The sequence below is a fragment of the Oncorhynchus keta genome, unplaced genomic scaffold (genome assembly GCF_023373465.1).
Source record: "Oncorhynchus keta strain PuntledgeMale-10-30-2019 unplaced genomic scaffold, Oket_V2 Un_contig_7657_pilon_pilon, whole genome shotgun sequence".
Lineage (NCBI taxonomy): Eukaryota > Metazoa > Chordata > Actinopteri > Salmoniformes > Salmonidae > Oncorhynchus > Oncorhynchus keta.
Window position 1 is genome coordinate 1 of NW_026289598.1, and position 18,213 is coordinate 18,213.

The window sequence follows — 18,213 nt, forward strand, 5'->3', positions numbered from 1 at the left end:
TAGGTTCCTCCTCAGTAGGTTGTTAGGTTCCTCCTCAGTAGGTTATTAGGTTCATCCTCAGTAGGTTGTTAGGTTCCTCCTCAGTAGGTTGTTAGGTTCCTCCTCAGTAGGTTATTAGGTTCCTCCTCAGTAGGTTGTTAGGTTCCTCTAGTGTTAGTGGTAGGTTGTTAGGTTCATCCTCAGTAGGTTGTTAGGTTCCTCCTCAGTAGGTTGTTAGGTTCCTCCTCAGTAGGTTGTTAGGTTCATCCTCAGTAGGTTGTTAGGTTCCTCCTCAGTAGGTTGTTAGGTTCCTCCTCAGTAGTTAGTGGGTAAGTTATTAGGTTCCTCCTCAGTAGTTAGTGGGTAGGTTGTTAGGTTCCTCCTCAGTAGTTAGTGGGTAGGTTGTTAGGTTCATCCTCAGTAGGTTGTTAGGTTCCTCCTCAGTAGGTTGTTAGGTTCCTCCTCAGTAGGTTGTTAGGTTCATCCTCAGTAGGTTGTTAGGTTCATCCTCAGTAGGTTGTTAGCTTCCTGCTCAGTAGGTTGTTAGGTTCATCCTCAGTAGGTTGTTAGGTTCATCCTCAGTAGGTTGTTAGGTTCATCCTCAGTAGGTTGTTAGGTTCATCCTCAGTAGGTTGTTAGGTTCCTCCTCAGTAGTTAGTGGGTAGGTTGTTAGGTTCATCCTCAGTAGGTTGTTAGGTTCATCCTCAGTAGGTTGTTAGGTTCCTCCTCAGTAGGTTGTTAGGTTCATCCTCAGTAGGTTGTTAGGTTCATCCTCAGTAGGTTGTTAGGTTCATCCTCAGTAGGTTGTTAGGTTCATCCTCAGTAGGTTGTTAGGTTCATCCTCAGTAGGTTGTTAGGTTCCTCCTCAGTAGTTAGTGGGTAGGTTGTTAGGTTCCTCCTCAGTAGTTAGTGGGTAGGTTGTTAGGTTCATCCTCAGTAGGTTGTTAGGTTCATCCTCAGTAGGTTGTTAGGTTCATCCTCAGTAGGTTGTTAGGTTCCTCCTCAGTAGTTAGTGGGTAGGTTGTTAGGTTCATCCTCAGTAGGTTGTTAGGTCTATCCCTGTAGGTTGTTAGGTTCCTCCTCAGTAGGTTGTTAGGTTCATCCTCAGTAGGTTGTTAGGTTCCTCCTCAGTAGGTTGTTAGGTTCCTCCTCAGTAGTTAGTGGGTAAGTTATTAGGGTTCCTCCAGTAGTTAGTGGGTAGGTTGTTAGGTTCCTCCTCAGTAGTTATGGGTAGGTTGTTAGTTCATCCTCAGTAGGTTGTTAGGTTCCTCCTCAGTAGGTTGTTAGGTTCCTCCTCAGTAGGTTGTTAGGTTCATCCTCAGTAGGTTGTTAGGTTCATCCTCAGAAGTTGTTATTTCCTGCTCAGTAGGTTGTTAGGTTCATCCTCAGTAGGTTGTTAGTTCATCCTCAGTAGGCTGTTAGGTTCATCCTCAGTAGGTTGTTGAAGTTCATCCAGTAGGCTGTTAGGTTCCTCAGTAGTTAGTGGGTAGGTTGTTAGGTCTATCCTCAGTAGGTTGTTAGGTTCATCCTCAGTAGGTTGTTAGGTTCCTCCTCAGTAGGTTGTTAGGTTCATCCTCAGTATGTTGTTAGGTTCATCCTCAGTAGGTTGTTAGGTTCATCCTCAGTAGGTTGTTAGGTTCATCCTCAGTAGGTTGTTAGGTTCATCCTCAGTAGGTTGTTAGGTTCCTCCTCAGTAGTTAGTGGGTAGGTTGTTAGGTTCCTCCTCAGTAGTTAGTGGGTAGGTTGTTAGGTTCATCCTCAGTAGGTTGTTAGGTTCATCCTCAGTAGGTTGTTAGGTTCATCCTCAGTAGGTTGTTAGGTTCCTCCTCAGTAGTTAGTGGGTAGGTTGTTAGGTTCATCCTCAGTAGGTTGTTAGGTTCATCCTCAGTAGGTTATTAGGTTCATCCTCAGTAGGTTGTTAGGTTCCTCCTCTGTATGTTGTTAGGTTCATCCTCAGTAGGTTGTTAGGTTCATCCTCAGTAGGTTATTAGGTTCATCCTCAGTAGGTTGTTAGGTTCCTCCTCTGTATGTTGTTAGGTTCATCCTCAGTAGGTTGTTAGGTTCATCCTCAGTAGGTTATTAGGTTCCTCCTCAGTAGTTAGTGGGTAGGTTGTTAGGTTCCTCCTCAGTAGTTAGTGGGTAGGTTGTTAGGTTCATCCCTCAGTAGGTTGTTAGGTTCATCCTCAGTAGGTTGTTAGGTTCCTCCTCAGTAGGTTGTTAGGTTCATCCTCAGTAGGTTGTTAGTTCATCCTCAGTAGAGTTGTTAGGTTCATCCTCAGTAGGTTGTTAGGTTCATCCTCAGTAGGTTGCAGGCTGTTAGGTCCTCAGTAGTTAGTAGGTTGTTAGGTTCCTCCTCAGTAGTTATTAGGTTCATCCTCAGTAGGTTGTTAGGTTTCAGGTTGTTAGGTTCATCCTCAGTAGGTTGTTAGGTTCATCCTCAGTAGGTTGTTAGGTTCATCCTCAGTAGGTTGTTAGGTTCCTCCTCAGTAGGTTATTAGGTTCATCCTCAGTAGGTTGTTAGGTTCATCCTCAGTAGGTTATTAGGTTCATCCTCAGTAGGTTGTTAGGTTCCTCTGTAGGTTGTTAGGTTCATCCTCAGTAGGTTGTTAGGTTCATCCTCAGTAGGTTATTAGGTTCATCCTCAGTAGGTTGTTAGGTTCCTCCTCTGTAGGTTGTTAGGTTCATCCTCAGTAGGTTGTTAGGTTCATCCTCAGTAGGTTGTTAGGTTCATCCTCAGTAGGTTATTAGGTTCATCCTCAGTAGGTTGTTAGGTTCCTCCTCAGTAGGTTGTTAGGTTCATCCTCAGTAGGTTGTTAGGTTCATCCTCAGTAGGTTATTAGGTTCATCCTCAGTAGGTTGTTAGGTTCCTCCTCTGTAGGTTGTTAGGTTCATCCTCAGTAGGTTGTTAGGGGTAGGTTGTTAGGTTCATCCTCAGTAGGTTGTTAGGTTCATCCTCAGTAGGTTGTTAGGTTCCTCCTCAGTAGGTTGTTAGTGGGTAGGTTGTTAGGTTCATCCTCAGTAGGTTGTTAGGTTCATCCTCAGTAGGTTGTTAGGTTCATCCTCAGTAGTTAGTGGGTAGGTTGTTAGGTTCATCCTCAGTAGGTTGTTAGGTTCATCCTCAGTAGGTTGTTAGGTTCATCCTCAGTAGGTTGTTAGGTTCATCCTCAGTAGGTTGTTAGGTTCATCCTCAGTAGGTTGTTAGGTTCATCCTCAGTAGGTTGTTAGGTTCCTCTGTAGGTTGTTAGGTTCATCTGTAGGTTCATCCTTAGGTTGTTAGGTTCATCCTCAGTAGGTTGTTAGGTTCATCCTCAGTAGGTTGTTAGGTTCATCCTCAGTAGGTTGTTAGGTTCCTCCTCTGTAGGTTATTAGGTTCATCCTCGTAGGTTGTTAGGTTCATCCTCAGTAGGTTGTTAGGTTCATCCTCAGTAGGTTGTTAGGTTCCTCCTCTGTAGGTTGTTAGGTTCATCCTCAGTAGGTTGTTAGGTTCATCCTCAGTAGGTTGTTAGGTTCATCCTCAGTAGGTTGTTAGGTTCATCCTCAGTAGGTTGTTAGGTTCATCCTCAGTAGGTTGTTAGGTTCATCCTCAGTAGGTTGTTAGGTTCATCCTCAGTAGGTTGTTAGGTTCATCCTCTGTAGGTTGTTAGGTTCATCCTCAGTAGGTTGTTAGGTTCATCCTCAGTAGGTTGTTAGGTTCATCCTCAGTAGGTTGTTAGGTTCCTCTCCTCTGTAGGTTGTTAGGTTCATCCTCTGTAGGTTATTAGGTTCATCCTCAGTAGGTTGTTAGGTTCATCCTCAGTAGGTTGTTAGGTTCATCCTCATGAGAGCGTGACACACATTCTATGTACTGTTGGAGTCTACTTTCGTAACTGGAGGGTGTGTGTTGCTTCTCACCACTCTGACTTATCTGAGCATTAGGATTGGGGAAATATGCTTGTGGTTAGGTGTTAGGAATGTGGTTAGGGGTTAAGAATGTGGTTAGGGGTTAAGAATGTGGTTAGGGGTTAGGAATGTGGTTAGGGGTTAGGAATGTGGTTAGGGGTTAGGAATGGGGTTGGGGGTTAGGAATGTGGTTAGGGGTTAGGAATGTGGTTAGGGTTAGGAATGGGGTTAGGGGTTAGGAATGGGGTTAGGGGTTAGGAATGTGGTTAGGGGGTTAGGAATGGGGTTAGGGGTTAGGAATGTGGTTAGGGGTTAGGAATGGGGTTAGGGGGTTAGGAATGTGGTTAGGGGTTAGGAATGTGGTTAGGTGTTATGAATGACTGTGCTATCAGATATAGGACAGACACTGAAGAACACACTTCCTTTAGATTTGTGATTATTATTATTATTATATATTATTTAGATTTTTGTTCTGTTATTCAATGTGTTTCTAATAGCAGTAAGGACTATCTGTTATTCAATGTGTTTCTATGGGCTAATAGCAGTAAGGACTGTCTGTTATTCAATGTGTTTCTAATAGCAGTAAGGACTATCTGTTATTCAATGTGTTTCTATTGGCTAATAGCAGTAAGGACTATCTGTTATTCAATGTGTTTCTATTGGCTAATAGCAGTGGGACTGTCTGTTATTCAATGTGTTTCTATGGGCTAATAGCAGTAAGGACTATCTGTTATTCAATGTGTTTCTATGGGCTAATAGCAGTAAGGACTATCTGTTATTCAATGTGTTTCTATTGGCTAATAGCAGTAAGGACTATCTGTTATTCAATGTGTTTCTATGGGCTAATAGCAGTAAGGACTATCTGTTATTCAATGTGTTTCTATGGGCTAATAGCAGTAAGGACTATCTGTTATTCAATGTGTTTCTATTGGCTAATAGCAGTAAGGACTATCTGTTATTCAATGTGTTTCTATTGGCTAATAGCAGTAAGGACTATCTGTTATTCAATGTGTTTCTAATAGCAGTAAGGACTATCTGTTATTCAATGTGTTTCTATTGGCTAATAGCAGTAAGGACTATCTGTTATTCAATGTGTTTCTAATAGCAGTAAGGACTATCTGTTATTCAATGTGTTTCTATGGGCTAATAGCAGTAAGGACTATCTGTTATTCAATGTGTTTCTAATAGCAGTAAGGACTATCTGTTATTCAATGTGTTTCTATGGGCTAATAGCAGTAAGGACTATCTGTTATTCAATGTGTTTCTATTGGCTAATAGCAGTAAGGACTATCTGTTATTCAATGTGTTTCTATTGGCTAATAGCAGTAAGGACTATCTGTTATTCAATGTGTTTCTATGGGCTAATAGCAGTAAGGACTATCTGTTATTCAATGTGTTTCTATGGGCTAATAGCAGTAAGGACTGTCTGTTATTCAATGTGTTTCTAATAGCAGTAAGGACTATCTGTTATTCAATGTGTTTCTAATAGCAGTAAGGACTATCTGTTATTCAATGTGTTTCTATGGGCTAATAGCAGTAAGACCAAATTCAATGTTTCATCAAAAACATTTTTTATATATATTTTGTTTTAAACCGCCTTTCTTTACTGTGGGCGCTGTTCAAGTAGGATAATCACTCTGCCCTGCTCCATGAGATGCCCTTCTTTACTGCGGGCGCCATTCAAGTAGGAGAATCACTCTGCCCTGCTCCATGAGACACCGTTCTTTACTGCGGGGCGCTGTTCAAGTAGGAGAATCACTCTGCCCTGCTCTGAGACGCCGTTCTTTACTGCGGGCGCTGTTCCAAGTAGGAGAATCACTCTGCCCTGCTCTGAGACGCTGTTCTTTACTGCGGGGCGCTGTTCAAGTAGGAGAATCACTCTGCCCTGCTCCATGAGACACCGTTCTTTACTGCGGGGCGCTGTTCAAGTAGGAGCATCACTCTGCCCTGCTCTGAGACACCGTTCTTTACTGCGGGGCGCTGTTCAAGTAGGAGCATCACTCTGCCCTGCTCCATGAGACACCGTTCTTTACTGCGGGGCGCTGTTCAAGTAGGAGCATCACTCTGCCCTGCTCCATGAGACACCGTTCTTTACTGCGGGGCGCCGTTCAAGTTCAAATAGGCTGAACCATCATGTCACCATATCATCACCACTGACGATGGCTGTCAATCATTGTCGATAGACGATACAGTCGTAACATCGCCCCAACTCTGTGGATGACTGTGGCAGGGGCTGCAGTGAGTCTATAATAGAGATCTGTGTGTGTGTGTGTGTCCTCTACTAGGTGAGTCTGTGGATGACTGTGGCGGGGGCTACAGTGAGTCCATAGCAGAGATGTGTGAGGAGCTCCAGAACGGTCTGACCCCTCTCCTCATCGTGACCCCTAATGGGACGACGGTCAGGAGCGAACAGAGACTGTTTCCTGCTCAACCCTGCAGCCAAGTCAGCTCTGCATATGACTATGTTCAGATTCTTAGGTAGGTATCCTCTCCCTCTGCTCCCTGACCCCTGACCCCCTAACCCTGCAGCCAAGTCAGCTCTGCATATGACTATGTTCAGATTCTTAGGTAGGTATCCTCTCCCTCTGCTCCCTGACCCCTGACCCCTAACCCTGCAGCCAAGTCAGCTCTGCATATGACTATGTTCAGATTCTTAGGTAGGTATCCTCTCCCTCTGCTACCTGACCCTAACCCTGCAGCCAAGTCAGCTCTGTACCTATGTTCAGATTCCTAGGTAGGTATCCTCTCCTTCTGCTCCCTGACCCCTAACCCTGCAGCCAAGTCAGCTCTGTACCTAACTATGTTCAGATTCTTAGGTAGGTATCCTCTCCTCTGCTCCCTGACCCCTAACCCCTAACCCTGCAGCCAAGTCAGCTCTGTACCTAACTATGTTCAGATTCTTAGGTAGGTATCCTCTCCCTCTGCTCCCTGACCCCTAACCCTGCAGCCAAGTCGGCTCTGTACCTAACTATGTTCAGATTCTTAGGTAGGTATCCTCTCCCTCTGCTCCCTGACCCCTAACCCTGCAGCCACTCATATCTGTACCTAACTATGTTCAGATTCTTAGGTAGGTATCCTCCCCCTCTGCTCCCTGACCCCTGACCCCTAACCCTGCAGCCAAGTCAGCTCTGCACATGAACATGTTCAGATTCTTAGGTAGGTATCCTCCCCCTCTGCTCCCTGACCCCTGACCCCTAACCCTGCAGCCAAGTCAGCTCTGTATATGAACATGTTCAGATTCTTAGGTAGGTATCCTCCCCCTCTGCTCCCTGACCCCTGACCCCTAACCCTGCAGCCAAGTCAGCTCTGCATATGAACATGTTCAGATTCTTAGGTAGGTATCCTCCCACTCCGCTCCCTGACCCCTGACCCCTAACCCTGCAGCCAAGTCAGCTCTGTACCTAACTATGTTCAGATTCTTAGGTAGGTATCCTCTCCCTCCGCGACCTAACCCCTGACCCCTAACCCTGCAGCCAAGTCAGCTCTGTACCTAACTATGTTCAGATTCTTAGGTAGGTATCCTCTCCCTCCGCGACCTAACCCCTGACCTCTAACCCTGCAGCCACTCATATCTGTACTCAACTATGTTCAGATTCTTAGGTAGGTATCCTCTCCCTCCGCGACCTAACCCCTGACCCTGACCCTGCAGCCACTCATATCTGTACTCAACTATGTTCAGATTCTTAGATAGGTACCCTCTCCCTCCGCTCCCTGACCCCTGACCCTGCAGCCAAGTCAGCTCTGTACCTAACTATGTTCAGATTCTTAGATAGGTACCCTCTCCCTCCGCTCCCTGACCCTGCAGCCAAGTCAGCTCTGTACCTAACTATCTTCAGATTCCTGGGGGAAGTATAGCCCTAAAACAGGGCTCTTCAACCCTGTTCCTGGAGAGAGACCCTCCTGTAGGTTTTAACTCCAACCCTGTTCCTGGAGAGAGACCCTCCTGTAGGTTTTAACTCCAACCCTGTTCCTGGAGAGAGACCCTCCTGTAGGTTTTAACTCCAACCCTGTTCCTGGAGAGAAACCCTCCTGTAGGTTTTAACTCCAACCCTGTTCCTGGAGAGAGACCCTCCAGTAGGTTTTAACTCCAACCCTGTTCCTGGAGAGAGACCCTCCAGTAGGTTTTAACTCCAACCCTGTTCCTGGAGAGAGACCCTCCTGTAGGTTTTAACTCCAACCCTGTTCCTGGAGAGAGACCCTCCTGTAGGTTTTAACTCCTGAAATGTCGGTTAATGGCTCAGCACTACCATCCGGGCAGTTCGTCCTCAGTCTCAACCCTTTCCCAGTCTAATAGAGATGTAAAACGTTTGACCTCTGTCATTGCCAACAAAGGGTATATAACAAAGTATTGAGATAAACTTTTGTTATTGACCAAATACTTATTTTCCAACATAATTTGCAAATAAATTCATTAAACATCCTACAATGTGATTTTCTGGAGAGAAAAAAATCAAATTTTGTCTGTCATAGTTGAAGTGTACCTATGATGAAAATTACAGGCCTCTCTCATCGTTTTAAGTGGGAGAACTTGCACAATTGGTGGCTGACTAAATACTTTTTTGCCCCACTGTATCTCTGTCCTTTATCTCTGTCTCAACCCTAACCCAGTCTAATGGAGATCTCTGTCCTGTATCTCTGTCCTTTATCTCTGTCTCAACCCTAACCCGGTCTAATGGAAATCTCTGTCCTGTATCTCTGTCCTTTATCTCTGTCTCAACCCTAACCCAGTCTAATGGAGATCTCTGTCCTGTATCTCTGTCCTTTATCTCTGTCTCAACCCTAACCCAGTCTAATGGAGATCTCTGTCCTGTATCTCTGTCCTGTATCTCTGTCCATTATCTCTGTCTCAACCCTAACCCAGTCTAATGGAGATCTCTGTCCTGTATCTCTGTCCTGTATCTCTGTCTCAACCCTAACCCAGTCTAATGGAGATCTCTGTCCTGTATCTCTGTCCTTTATCTCTGTCTCAACCCTAACCCAGTCTAATGGAGATCTCTGTCCTGTAGGAGTGCTCCTGGGCATAGCCATCCGTACCGGATCCCCTCTCAGTCTCAACCTGGCTGAACCTGTCTGGAAACAGCTGGCTGGGATGAACCTCACCATCGCTGACCTTAGTGAGGTACTGAACCTGCACTGTCTGCTCGTGTGTGTCTGTGTTGAATGTCAGTAAGTTCAGGACTTAGTTAGAAGTGTGTGTGTGTGTTGGGAGGGGTGCTGTGTGTGTGTTGGGAGGGAGGGGTGCTGTGTGTGTGTTGGGAGGGAGGGGTGTTGTGGGGGTGAGGGAGGGTTGGAGGGAGGGGTGCTGTGTGTGTTGGGAGGGAGGGGTGCTGTGGGAGGGAGGGAGGGGTGCTGTGTGTGTGTTGGGAGGGAGGGATGCTGAGGGAGGGAGGGGTGCTGAGGGAGGGAGGGGTGCTGTGTGTGTGTTGGGAGGGAGGGATGCTGAGGGAGGGAGGGATGCTGAGGGAGGGAGGGGTGCTGTGAGAGGGAGGGGTGCTGTGAGAGGGAGGGGTGCTGAGGGAGGGAGGGGTGCTGAGGGAGGGAGGGGTGCTGAGGGAGGGAGGGGTGCTGAGGGAGGGAGGGGTGCTGTGAGAGGGAGGGGTGCTGAGGGTGGGAGGGGTGCTGAGGGTGGGAGGGGTGCTGAGGGAGGGAGGGGTGCTGAGGGTGGGAGGGGTGCTGAGGGAGGGAGGGGTGCTGAGGGAGGGAGGGGTGCTGAGAGAGGGAGGGGTGCTGTGAGAGGGAGGGGTGCTGTGAGAGGGAGGGGTGCTGAGGGAGGGAGGGGTGCTGTGAGAGGGAGGGGTGCTGTGAGAGGGAGGGGTGCTGAGGGAGGGAGGGGTGCTGAGGGAGGGAGGGGTGCTGAGGGAGGGAGGGGTGGGGGACTACATGTACCTTCTACTGTAGTTAACAGGCTGGGTTATAGTGTTGACTACATATACCTTCTACTGTAGTTAACAGGCTGGGTTATAGTGTTGACTACATGTACCTTCTACTGTAGTTAACAGGCTGGGTTATAGTGTTGACTACATATACCTTCTACTGTAGTTAACAGGCTGGGTTATAGTGTTAACTACATGTACCTTCTACTGTAGTTAACAGGCTGGGTTATAGTGTTGACTACATATACCTTCTACTGTAGTTAACAGGCTGGGTTATAGTGTTGACTACATATACCTTCTACTGTAGTTAACAGGCTGGGTTATAGTGTTGACTACATATACCTTCTACTGTAGTTAACAGGCTGGGTTATAGTGTTGACTACATATACCTTCTACTGTAGTTAACAGGCTGGGTTATAGTGTTGACTACATATACCTTCTACTGTAGTTAACAGGCTGGGTTATAGTGTTGACTACATATACCTTCTACTGTAGTTAACAGGCTGGGTTATAGTGTTGACTACATATACCTTCTACTGTAGTTAACAGGCTGGGTTATAGTGTTGACTACCCTTCTACTGTAGTTAACAGGCTGGGTTATAGTGTTGACTACATGTACCTTCTACTGTAGTTAACAGGCTGGGTTATAGTGTTGACTACATATACCTTCTACTGTAGTTAACAGGCTGGGTTATAGTGTTGACTACATGTACCTTCTACTGTAGTTAACAGGCTGGGTTATAGTGTTGACTACATATACCTTCTACTGTAGTTAACAGGCTGGGTTATAGTGTTGACTACATGTACCTTCTACTGTAGTTAACAGGCTGGGTTATAGTGTTAACTACATATACCTTCTACTGTAGTTAACAGGCTGGGTTATAGTGTTGACTACATGTACCTTCTACTGTAGTTAACAGGCTGGGTTATAGTGTTGACTACATGTACCTTCTACTGTAGTTAACAGGCTGGGTTATAGTGTTGACTACATATACCTTCTACTGTAGTTAACAGGCTGGGTTATAGTGTTGACTACATGTACCTTCTACTGTAGTTAACAGGCTGGGTTATAGTGTTGACTACATGTACCTTCTACTGTAGTTAACAGGCTGGGTTATAGTGTTGACTACATATACCTTCTACTGTAGTTAACAGGCTGGGTTATAGTGTTGACTACATGTACCTTCTACTGTAGGTAACAGGCTGGGTTATAGTGTTGACTACCCTTCTACTGTAGTTAACAGGCTGGGTTATAGTGTTGACTACATATACCTTCTACTGTAGTTAACAGGCTGGGTTATAGTGTTGACTACATATACCTTCTACTGTAGTTAACAGGCTGGGTTATAGTGTTGACTACATGTACCTTCTACTGTAGTTAACAGGCTGGGTTATAGTGTTAACTACATATACCTTCTACTGTAGTTAACAGGCTGGGTTATAGTGTTAACTACATATACCTTCTACTGTAGTTAACAGGCTGGGTTATAGTGTTGACTACATGTACCTCCTACTGTAGTTAACAGGCTGGGTTATAGTGTTGACTACATATACCTTCTACTGTAGTTAACAGGCTGGGTTATAGTGTTGACTACATATACCTTCTACTGTAGTTAACAGGCTGGGTTATAGTGTTGACTACATATACCTTCTACTGTAGTTAACAGGCTGGGTTATAGTGTTGACTACATATACCTTCTACTGTAGTTAACAGGCTGGGTTATAGTGTTGACTACATGTACCTTCTACTGTAGTTAACAGGCTGGGTTATAGTGTTGACTACATATACCTTCTACTGTAGTTAACAGGCTGGGTTATAGTGTTGACTACATATACCTTCTACTGTAGTTAACAGGCTGGGTTATAGTGTTGACTACATATACCTTCTACTGTAGTTAACAGGCTGGGTTATAGTGTTGACTACATATACCTTCTACTGTAGTTAACAGGCTGGGTTATAGTGTTGACTACATATACCTTCTACTGTAGTTAACAGGCTGGGTTATAGTGTTGACTACATATACCTTCTACTGTAGTTAACTGGCTGGGTTATAGTGTTGACTACATATACCTTCTACTGTAGTTAACAGGCTGGGTTATAGTGTTGACTACATATACCTTCTACTGTAGTTAACAGGCTGGGTTATAGTGTTGACTACATATACCTTCTACTGTAGTTAACAGGCTGGGTTATAGTGTTGACTACATATACCTTCTACTGTAGTTAACAGGCTGGGTTATAGTGTTGACTACATATACCTTCTACTGTAGTTAACAGGCTGGGTTATAGTGTTGACTACATATACCTTCTACTGTAGTTAACAGGCTGGGTTATAGTGTTGACTACATATACCTTCTACTGTAGTTAACAGGCTGGGTTATAGTGTTGACTACATATACCTTCTACTGTAGTTAACAGGCTGGGTTATAGTGTTAACTACATATACCTTCTACTGTAGTTAACAGGCTGGGTTATAGTGTTGACTACATATACCTTCTACTGTAGTTAACAGGCTGGGTTATAGTGTTGACTACATATACCAAAGGTTATTCAAAAGGTCTTAACAAGTATGCCATTTAGCCGGTCAAGTCGCATTCCACAGATACCCTCTAATGACAGTTAAACAGAATTCAGTTAATATTACTATATTGTGCGTGTGTGTGTGTATACGCCCCATCTTCAGCCTTGGTGCCTGTTGTGTGACTGTGTGTGAGAGACTAGTGTGTACTGTGGTACCGTGTGCATCTCTCCTGCGTCCACGCTGTAATCATGAGATTCTGGAACGCGTTCAGCCTGACCGTGATACAGGAAGAGGCTGTTTCCTCACAAAGCCTCTGTTGTCACGCGGGTTAGCCCCAAAGCTTTACTGAAGGTTACACAGGAATTTACCCAGCACCAGAATACAGCCAGAGAGCGTCACTCACACTCACTCAGTCATACTGTGTATACACTCTGATAGTAATCAGAGAGGACTCACATGCAAACTGTGAGTTATAACCTTCACTTAAAACAACGTCAAAAATGCATTCCTCTCCTAAGAGCCAATGAGATTCCGTTCAAGTTCTCCTAGACTGTAGAGACAGACAGTCAAGTGAAAAACACACATTTAGATGGAAAACACATACAACTAAAGGCAAAGGCCACTGGTCTTTTCTCGTGTCATTTTTACACAGAGTGTTGTTCTCTTCCCCTTCAGGTGGATAAAGACTTTATACCTGGCCTGATGTACATCAGAGACAATGAGGCCACGGCTGAGGAGTTTGAGGGCATGACTCTCCCCCTTCACAGTCCCTAACGCCAACGGACAGGATATCCAGCTCAGCTCTAAATACTCCCACATCACCCTGGAGAACAGGGCCGAGTATGTCCGCCTCGCCATCAACTACAGGTGAAAACAACTACATATATATCACCAGTGTTCCCTCTAAACTGGGTGCTACTGATCACCAGTGTTCCCTCTAAACTGGGTGCTACTGATCACCAGTGTTCCCTCTAAACTGGGTGCTACTGATCACCAGTTCCCTCTAAACTGGGTGCTACTGATCACCAGTTCCCTCTAAACTGGGTGCTACCGATCACCAGTGTTCCCTCTAAACTGGGTGCTACTGATCACCAGTTCCCTCTAAACTGGGTGCTACTGATCACCAGTTCCCTCTAAACTGGGTGCTACCGATCACCAGTGTTCCCTCTAAACTGGGTGCTACTGATCACCAGTGTTCCCTCTAAACTGGGTGCTACTGATCACCAGTGCTCCCTCTAAACTGGGTGCTACTGATCACCAGTGTTCCCTCTAAGCTGGGTGCTACTGATCACCAGTGTTCCCTCTAAACTGGGTGCTACTGATCACCAGTGTTCCCTCTAAACTGGGTGCTACTGATCACCAGTGTTCCCTCTAAACTGGGTGCTACTGATCACCAGTGTTCCCTCTAAACTGGGTGCTACTGATCACCAGTGTTCCCTCTAAACTGGGTGCTACTGATCACCAGTGTTCCCTCTAAACTGGGTGCTACTGATCACCAGTTCCCTCTAAACTGGGTGCTACTGATCACCAGAGTTCCCTCTAAGCTGGGTGCTACTGATCACCAGAGTTCCCTCTAAGCTGGGTGCTACTGATCACCAGAGTTCCCTCTAAGCTGGGTGCTACCGATCACCAGTGTTCCCTCTAAACTGGGTGCTACTGATCACCAGTGTTCCCTCTAAACTGGGTGCTACTGATCACCAATGTTCCCTCTAAACTGGGTGCTACTGATCACCAGTGTTCCCTCTAAGCTGGGTGCTACTGATCACCAGTGTTCCCTCTAAGCTGGGTGCTACTGATCACCAGTGTTCCCTCTAAGCTGGGTGCTACTGATCACCAGTGTTCCCTCTAAACTGGGTGCTACTGATCACCAGTGTTCCCTCTAAACTGGGTGCTACTGATCACCAGTGTTCCCTCTAAACTGGGTGCTACCGATCACCAGTGTTCCCTCTAAACTGGGTGCTACTGATCACCAGTTCCCTCTAAACTGGGTGCTACTGATCACCAGTGTTCCCTCTAAGCTGGGTGCTACTGATCACCAGTGTTCCCTCTAAGCTGGGTGCTACTGATCACCAGTGTTCCCTCTAAGCTGGGTGCTACTGATCACCAGTTCCCTCTAAACTGGGTGCTACCGATCACCAGTGTTCCCTCTAAGCTGGGTGCTACTGATCACCAGTGTTCCCTCTAAGCTGGGTGCTACTGATCACCAGTGTTCCCTCTAAACTGGGTGCTACTGATCACCAGAGTTCCCTCTAAACTGGGTGCTACTGATCACCAGTGTTCCCTCTAAGCTGGGTGCTACTGATCACCAGTGTTCCCTCTAAGCTGGGTGCTACCGATCACCAGAGTTCCCTCTAAGCTGGGTGCTACTGATCACCAGAGTTCCCTCTAAACTGGGTGCTACTGATCACCAGTGTTCCCTCTAAACTGGGTGCTACTGATCACCAGTGTTCCCTCTAAACTGGGTGCTACCGATCACCAGTGTTCCCTCTAAGCTGGGTGCTACCGATCACCAGTGTTCCCTCTAAACTGGGTGCTACTGATCACCAGTTCCCTCTAAACTGGGTGCTACTGATCACCAGTGTTCCCTCTAAACTGGGTGCTACCGATCACCAGTGTTCCCTCTAAACTGGGTGCTACTGATCACCAGTGTTCCCTCTAAACTGGGTGCTACCGATCACCAGTGTTCCCTCTAAACTGGGTGCTACTGATCACCAGTGTTCCCTCTAAGCTGGGTGCTACCGATCACCAGTGTTCCCTCTAAACTGGGTGCTACTTATCACCAGTGTTCCCTCTAAACTGGGTGCTACTGATCACCAGTGTTCCCTCTAAACTGGGTGCTACCGATCACCAGTGTTCCCTCTAAACTGGGTGCTACTGATCACCAGAGTTCCCTCTAAGCTGGGTGCTACTGATCACCAGTGTTCCCTCTAAACTGGGTGCTACTGATCACCAGTGTTCCCTCTAAGCTGGGTGCTACTGATCACCAGTGTTCCCTCTAAGATGGGTGCTACTGATCACCAGTGTTCCCTCTAAGCTGGGTGCTACTGATCACCAGTTCCCTCTAAACTGGGTGCTACTGATCACCAGTGTTCCCTCTAAACTGGGTGCTACTGATCACCAGTGTTCCCTCTAAGCTGGGTGCTACTGATCACCAGTGTTCCCTCTAAGCTGGGTGCTACTGATCACCAGTGTTCCCTCTAAGCTGGGTGCTACTGATCACCAGTGTTCCCTCTAAGCTGGGTGCTACTGATCACCAGTTCCCTCTAAACTGGGTGCTACTGATCACCAGTTCCCTCTAAACTGGGTGCTACTGATCACCAGTGTTCCCTCTAAACTGGGTGCCACTGATCACCAGTGTTCCCTCTAAGCTGGGTGCCACTGATCACCAGTGTTCCCTCTAAACTGGGTGCTACTGATCACCAGTGTTCCCTCTAAGCTGGGTGCTACTGATCACCAGTGTTCCTCTAAACTGGGTGCTACTGATCACCAGTTCCCTCTAAACTGGGTGCTACTGATCACCAGTGTTCCCTCTAAGCTGGGTGCTACTGATCACCAGTTCCCTCTAAGCTGGGTGCTACTGATCACCAGTGTTCCCTCTAAGCTGGGTGCTACTGATCACCAGTGTTCCTCTAAACTGGGTGCTACTGATCACCAGTGTTCCCTCTAAACTGTGCTACTGATCACCAGTGTTCCCTCTAAACTGGGTGCTACTGATCACCAGTGTTCCCTCTAAACTGGGTGCTAACATCACCAGTGTTCCTCTAAACTGGGTGCTACTGATCACCAGTGTTCCCTCTAAACTGGGTGCTACCGATCACCAGTGTTCCCTCTAAGCTGGGTGCTACTGATCACCAGTGTTCCCTCTAAGCTGGGTGCTACTGATCACCAGTGTTCCCTCTAAACTGGGTGCTACTGATCACCAGTGTTCCCTCTAAACTGGGTGCTACTGATCACCAGTGTTCCTCTTAAACTGCGCTACTGATCACCAGTGTTCCCTCTAAGCTGGGTGCCACTGATCACCAGTTCCCTCTAAACTGGGTGCTACTGATCACTAGTGTTCCTCCAAGCTGTTGTTTCTGATCACCAGTTCCCTCTAAACTGGGTGCTACTGATCACCAGTGTTCCTCTAAGCTGGGTGCCACTGATCACCAGTTCCCTCTAAACTGGGTGCCACTGATCACCAGTGTTCCTCTAAACTGGGTGCTACTGATCACCAGTGTTCCTCTAAACTGGGTGCTACTGATCACCAGTGTTCCTCTAAACTGGGTGCTACTGATCACCAGTGTCCCTCTAAGCTGGGTGCTACTGATCACCAGTGTTCCTCTGCTGGGTGCTACCGATCACCAGTGTTCCTCTGGGCTGGGTGCTACTGATCACCAGTTCCTCTAAACTGGGTGCTACCGATCACCAGTGTTCCTCTAAACTGGGTGCTACTTGATCACCAGTGTTCCTCTAAACTGGGTGTTACTGATCACCAGTTCCTCTAAACTGGGTGCTACTGATCACCAGTGTTCCTCTGCTGGGTGCATTGATCACCAGTGTTCCTCTAAACTGGGTGCTACTGACACCAGTGTTCCCTGGCTGGGTGCCACTGATCACCAGTGTTCCCTCTAAACTGGGTGCTACTGATCACCAGTCTCTAAGCTGGGTGCCACTGGATCACCAGTGTTCCCTCTAAACTGGGTGCTACTGATCACCAGTTCTAAACTGGGTGCTACTGATCACCAGTGTTCTAAGCTGGGTGCTACTGATCACCAGTGTTCCTCTCGGGTGCTACTGATCACCAGTGTTCCCTCTAAACTGGGTGCTACTGATCACCAGTGTTCCCTCTAAACTGGGTGCTACTGATCACCAGTGTTCCTCTAAACTGGGTGCTACTGATCACCAGTGTTCCCTCTAAGCTGGGTGCTACTGATCACCAGTGTTCCTTCTTGTTGGGGTGCCACTGATCACCAGTGTTCCTCTAAGATGGGTGCTAACATCACCAGTGTTCCTCTAAACTGGGTGCTACTGATCACCAGTGTTCCCTCTAAACTGGGTGCTACTGATCACCAGTTCCCTCTAAGCTGGGTGCTACTGATCACCAGTGTTCCCTCTAAACTGGGTGCTACTGATCACCAGTGTTCCCTCTAAGCTGGGTGCTACTGATCACCAGTGTTCCCTCTAAACTGGGTGCTACTGATCACCAGTGTTCCCTCTAAACTGGGTGCTACTGATCACCAGTGTTCCCTCTAAACTGGGTGCTACTGATCACCAGTGTTCCCTCTAAGCTGGGTGCTACTGATCACCAGTGTTCCCTCTAAACTGGGTGCTACTGATCACCAGTGTTCCCTCTAAACTGGGTGCTACTGATCACCAGTGTTCCCTCTAAACTGGGTGCTACTGATCACCAGTGTTCCCTCTAAGCTGGGTGCTACTGATCACCAGTGTTCCCTCTAAGCTGGGTGCTACTGATCACCAGTTCCCTCTAAACTGGGTGCTACTGATCACCAGTGTTCCCTCTAAACTGGGTGCTACTGATCACCAGTGTTCCCTCTAAACTGGGTGCTACTGATCACCAGTGTTCCCTCTAAACTGGGTGCTACTGATCACCAGTGTTCCCTCTAAACTGGGTGCTACTGATCACCAGTTCCCTCTAAACTGGGTGCTACTGATCACCAGTGTTCCCTCTAAACTGGGTGCTACTGATCACCAGTGTTCCCTCTAAACTGGGTGCTACTGATCACCAGAGTGTGTGTGTAGTCTGTCCTCCAGAGTGTGTGTGTAGTCTGTCCTCCAGAGTGTGTGTGTAGTCTGTCCTCCAGAGTGTGTGTTGTAGTCTGTCCTCCAGAGTGTGTGTTGTAGTCTGTCCTCCAGAGTGTGTGTTGTAGTCTGTCCTCCAGAGTGTGTGTGTAGTCTGTCCTCCAGAGTGTGTGTTGTAGTCTGTCTTCCAGAGTGTGTGTGTAGTCTGTCCTCCAGAG

General features: G+C 46.9%; 1 protein-coding gene and 2 long non-coding RNA genes across 18 annotated transcripts; 2 read left to right on the forward strand and 1 right to left on the reverse strand.

Annotated features, from left to right (window-relative positions):
* The first annotated feature begins 493 nt into the window (after positions 1-493).
* LOC127926504 (uncharacterized) lies at positions 494-2,105 on the forward strand. 2 transcript variants are annotated; one of them, XR_008124284.1, is made up of 3 exons: positions 494-999; positions 1,236-1,289; positions 2,063-2,105. It is a non-coding gene; the product is annotated as an uncharacterized LOC127926504 (long non-coding RNA). The 2 variants fall into 2 exon arrangements; XR_008124285.1 differs by lacking the exon at positions 2,063-2,105 and adding an exon at positions 1,654-1,813 and having other exon boundaries at positions 1,236-1,281.
* Positions 2,106-5,834: 3,729 nt separating this feature from the next.
* On the forward strand, positions 5,835-13,115 carry LOC127926501 (E3 ubiquitin-protein ligase HERC2-like). Of its 4 annotated transcripts, none has more exons than XM_052511880.1 (3): positions 5,835-6,336; positions 8,865-8,977; positions 12,929-13,115. In XM_052511880.1, the coding sequence occupies exons 1-3, from the start codon at positions 6,246-6,248 to the stop codon at positions 13,025-13,027; spliced, it is 303 nt and encodes a 100-aa protein (XP_052367840.1). In that variant the 5' UTR covers positions 5,835-6,245; the 3' UTR covers positions 13,028-13,115. The 4 variants fall into 4 exon arrangements, with proteins under 4 accessions (XP_052367840.1, XP_052367841.1, XP_052367842.1 ...); XM_052511881.1 differs by lacking the exon at positions 5,835-6,336 and adding an exon at positions 6,387-6,426; XM_052511882.1 differs by lacking the exon at positions 5,835-6,336 and adding an exon at positions 6,476-6,515.
* On the reverse strand, positions 9,914-12,359 carry LOC127926502 (uncharacterized). Of its 12 annotated transcripts, XR_008124281.1 has the most exons (5): positions 11,803-12,359; positions 11,474-11,755; positions 11,333-11,426; positions 10,633-10,914; positions 9,914-10,261 (listed from the first exon to the last, which is right to left on the reverse strand). It is a non-coding gene; the product is annotated as an uncharacterized LOC127926502 (long non-coding RNA). The 12 variants fall into 12 exon arrangements; XR_008124278.1 differs by lacking the exon at positions 10,633-10,914 and having other exon boundaries at positions 11,286-11,755; positions 11,803-12,084; positions 12,179-12,359; XR_008124273.1 differs by lacking the exon at positions 10,633-10,914 and having other exon boundaries at positions 11,286-11,755; positions 11,803-12,131; positions 12,179-12,359.
* Positions 13,116-18,213: the final 5,098 nt, after the last annotated feature.

Bases quoted from the DNA above. Each gene is read 5' to 3' on its own strand.
- LOC127926501 (XM_052511880.1), top strand. From the start codon at position 6,246: ATGGGACGACGGTCAGGAGCGAACAGAGACTGTTTCCTGCTCAACCCT. The intron at 6,337-8,864 runs GTAGGTATCCTC...TCTGTCCTGTAG, and splicing joins GACTATGTTCAGATTCTTAG to GAGTGCTCCTGGGCATAGCC. The intron at 8,978-12,928 runs GTACTGAACCTG...CTTCCCCTTCAG, and splicing joins CCATCGCTGACCTTAGTGAG to GTGGATAAAGACTTTATACC.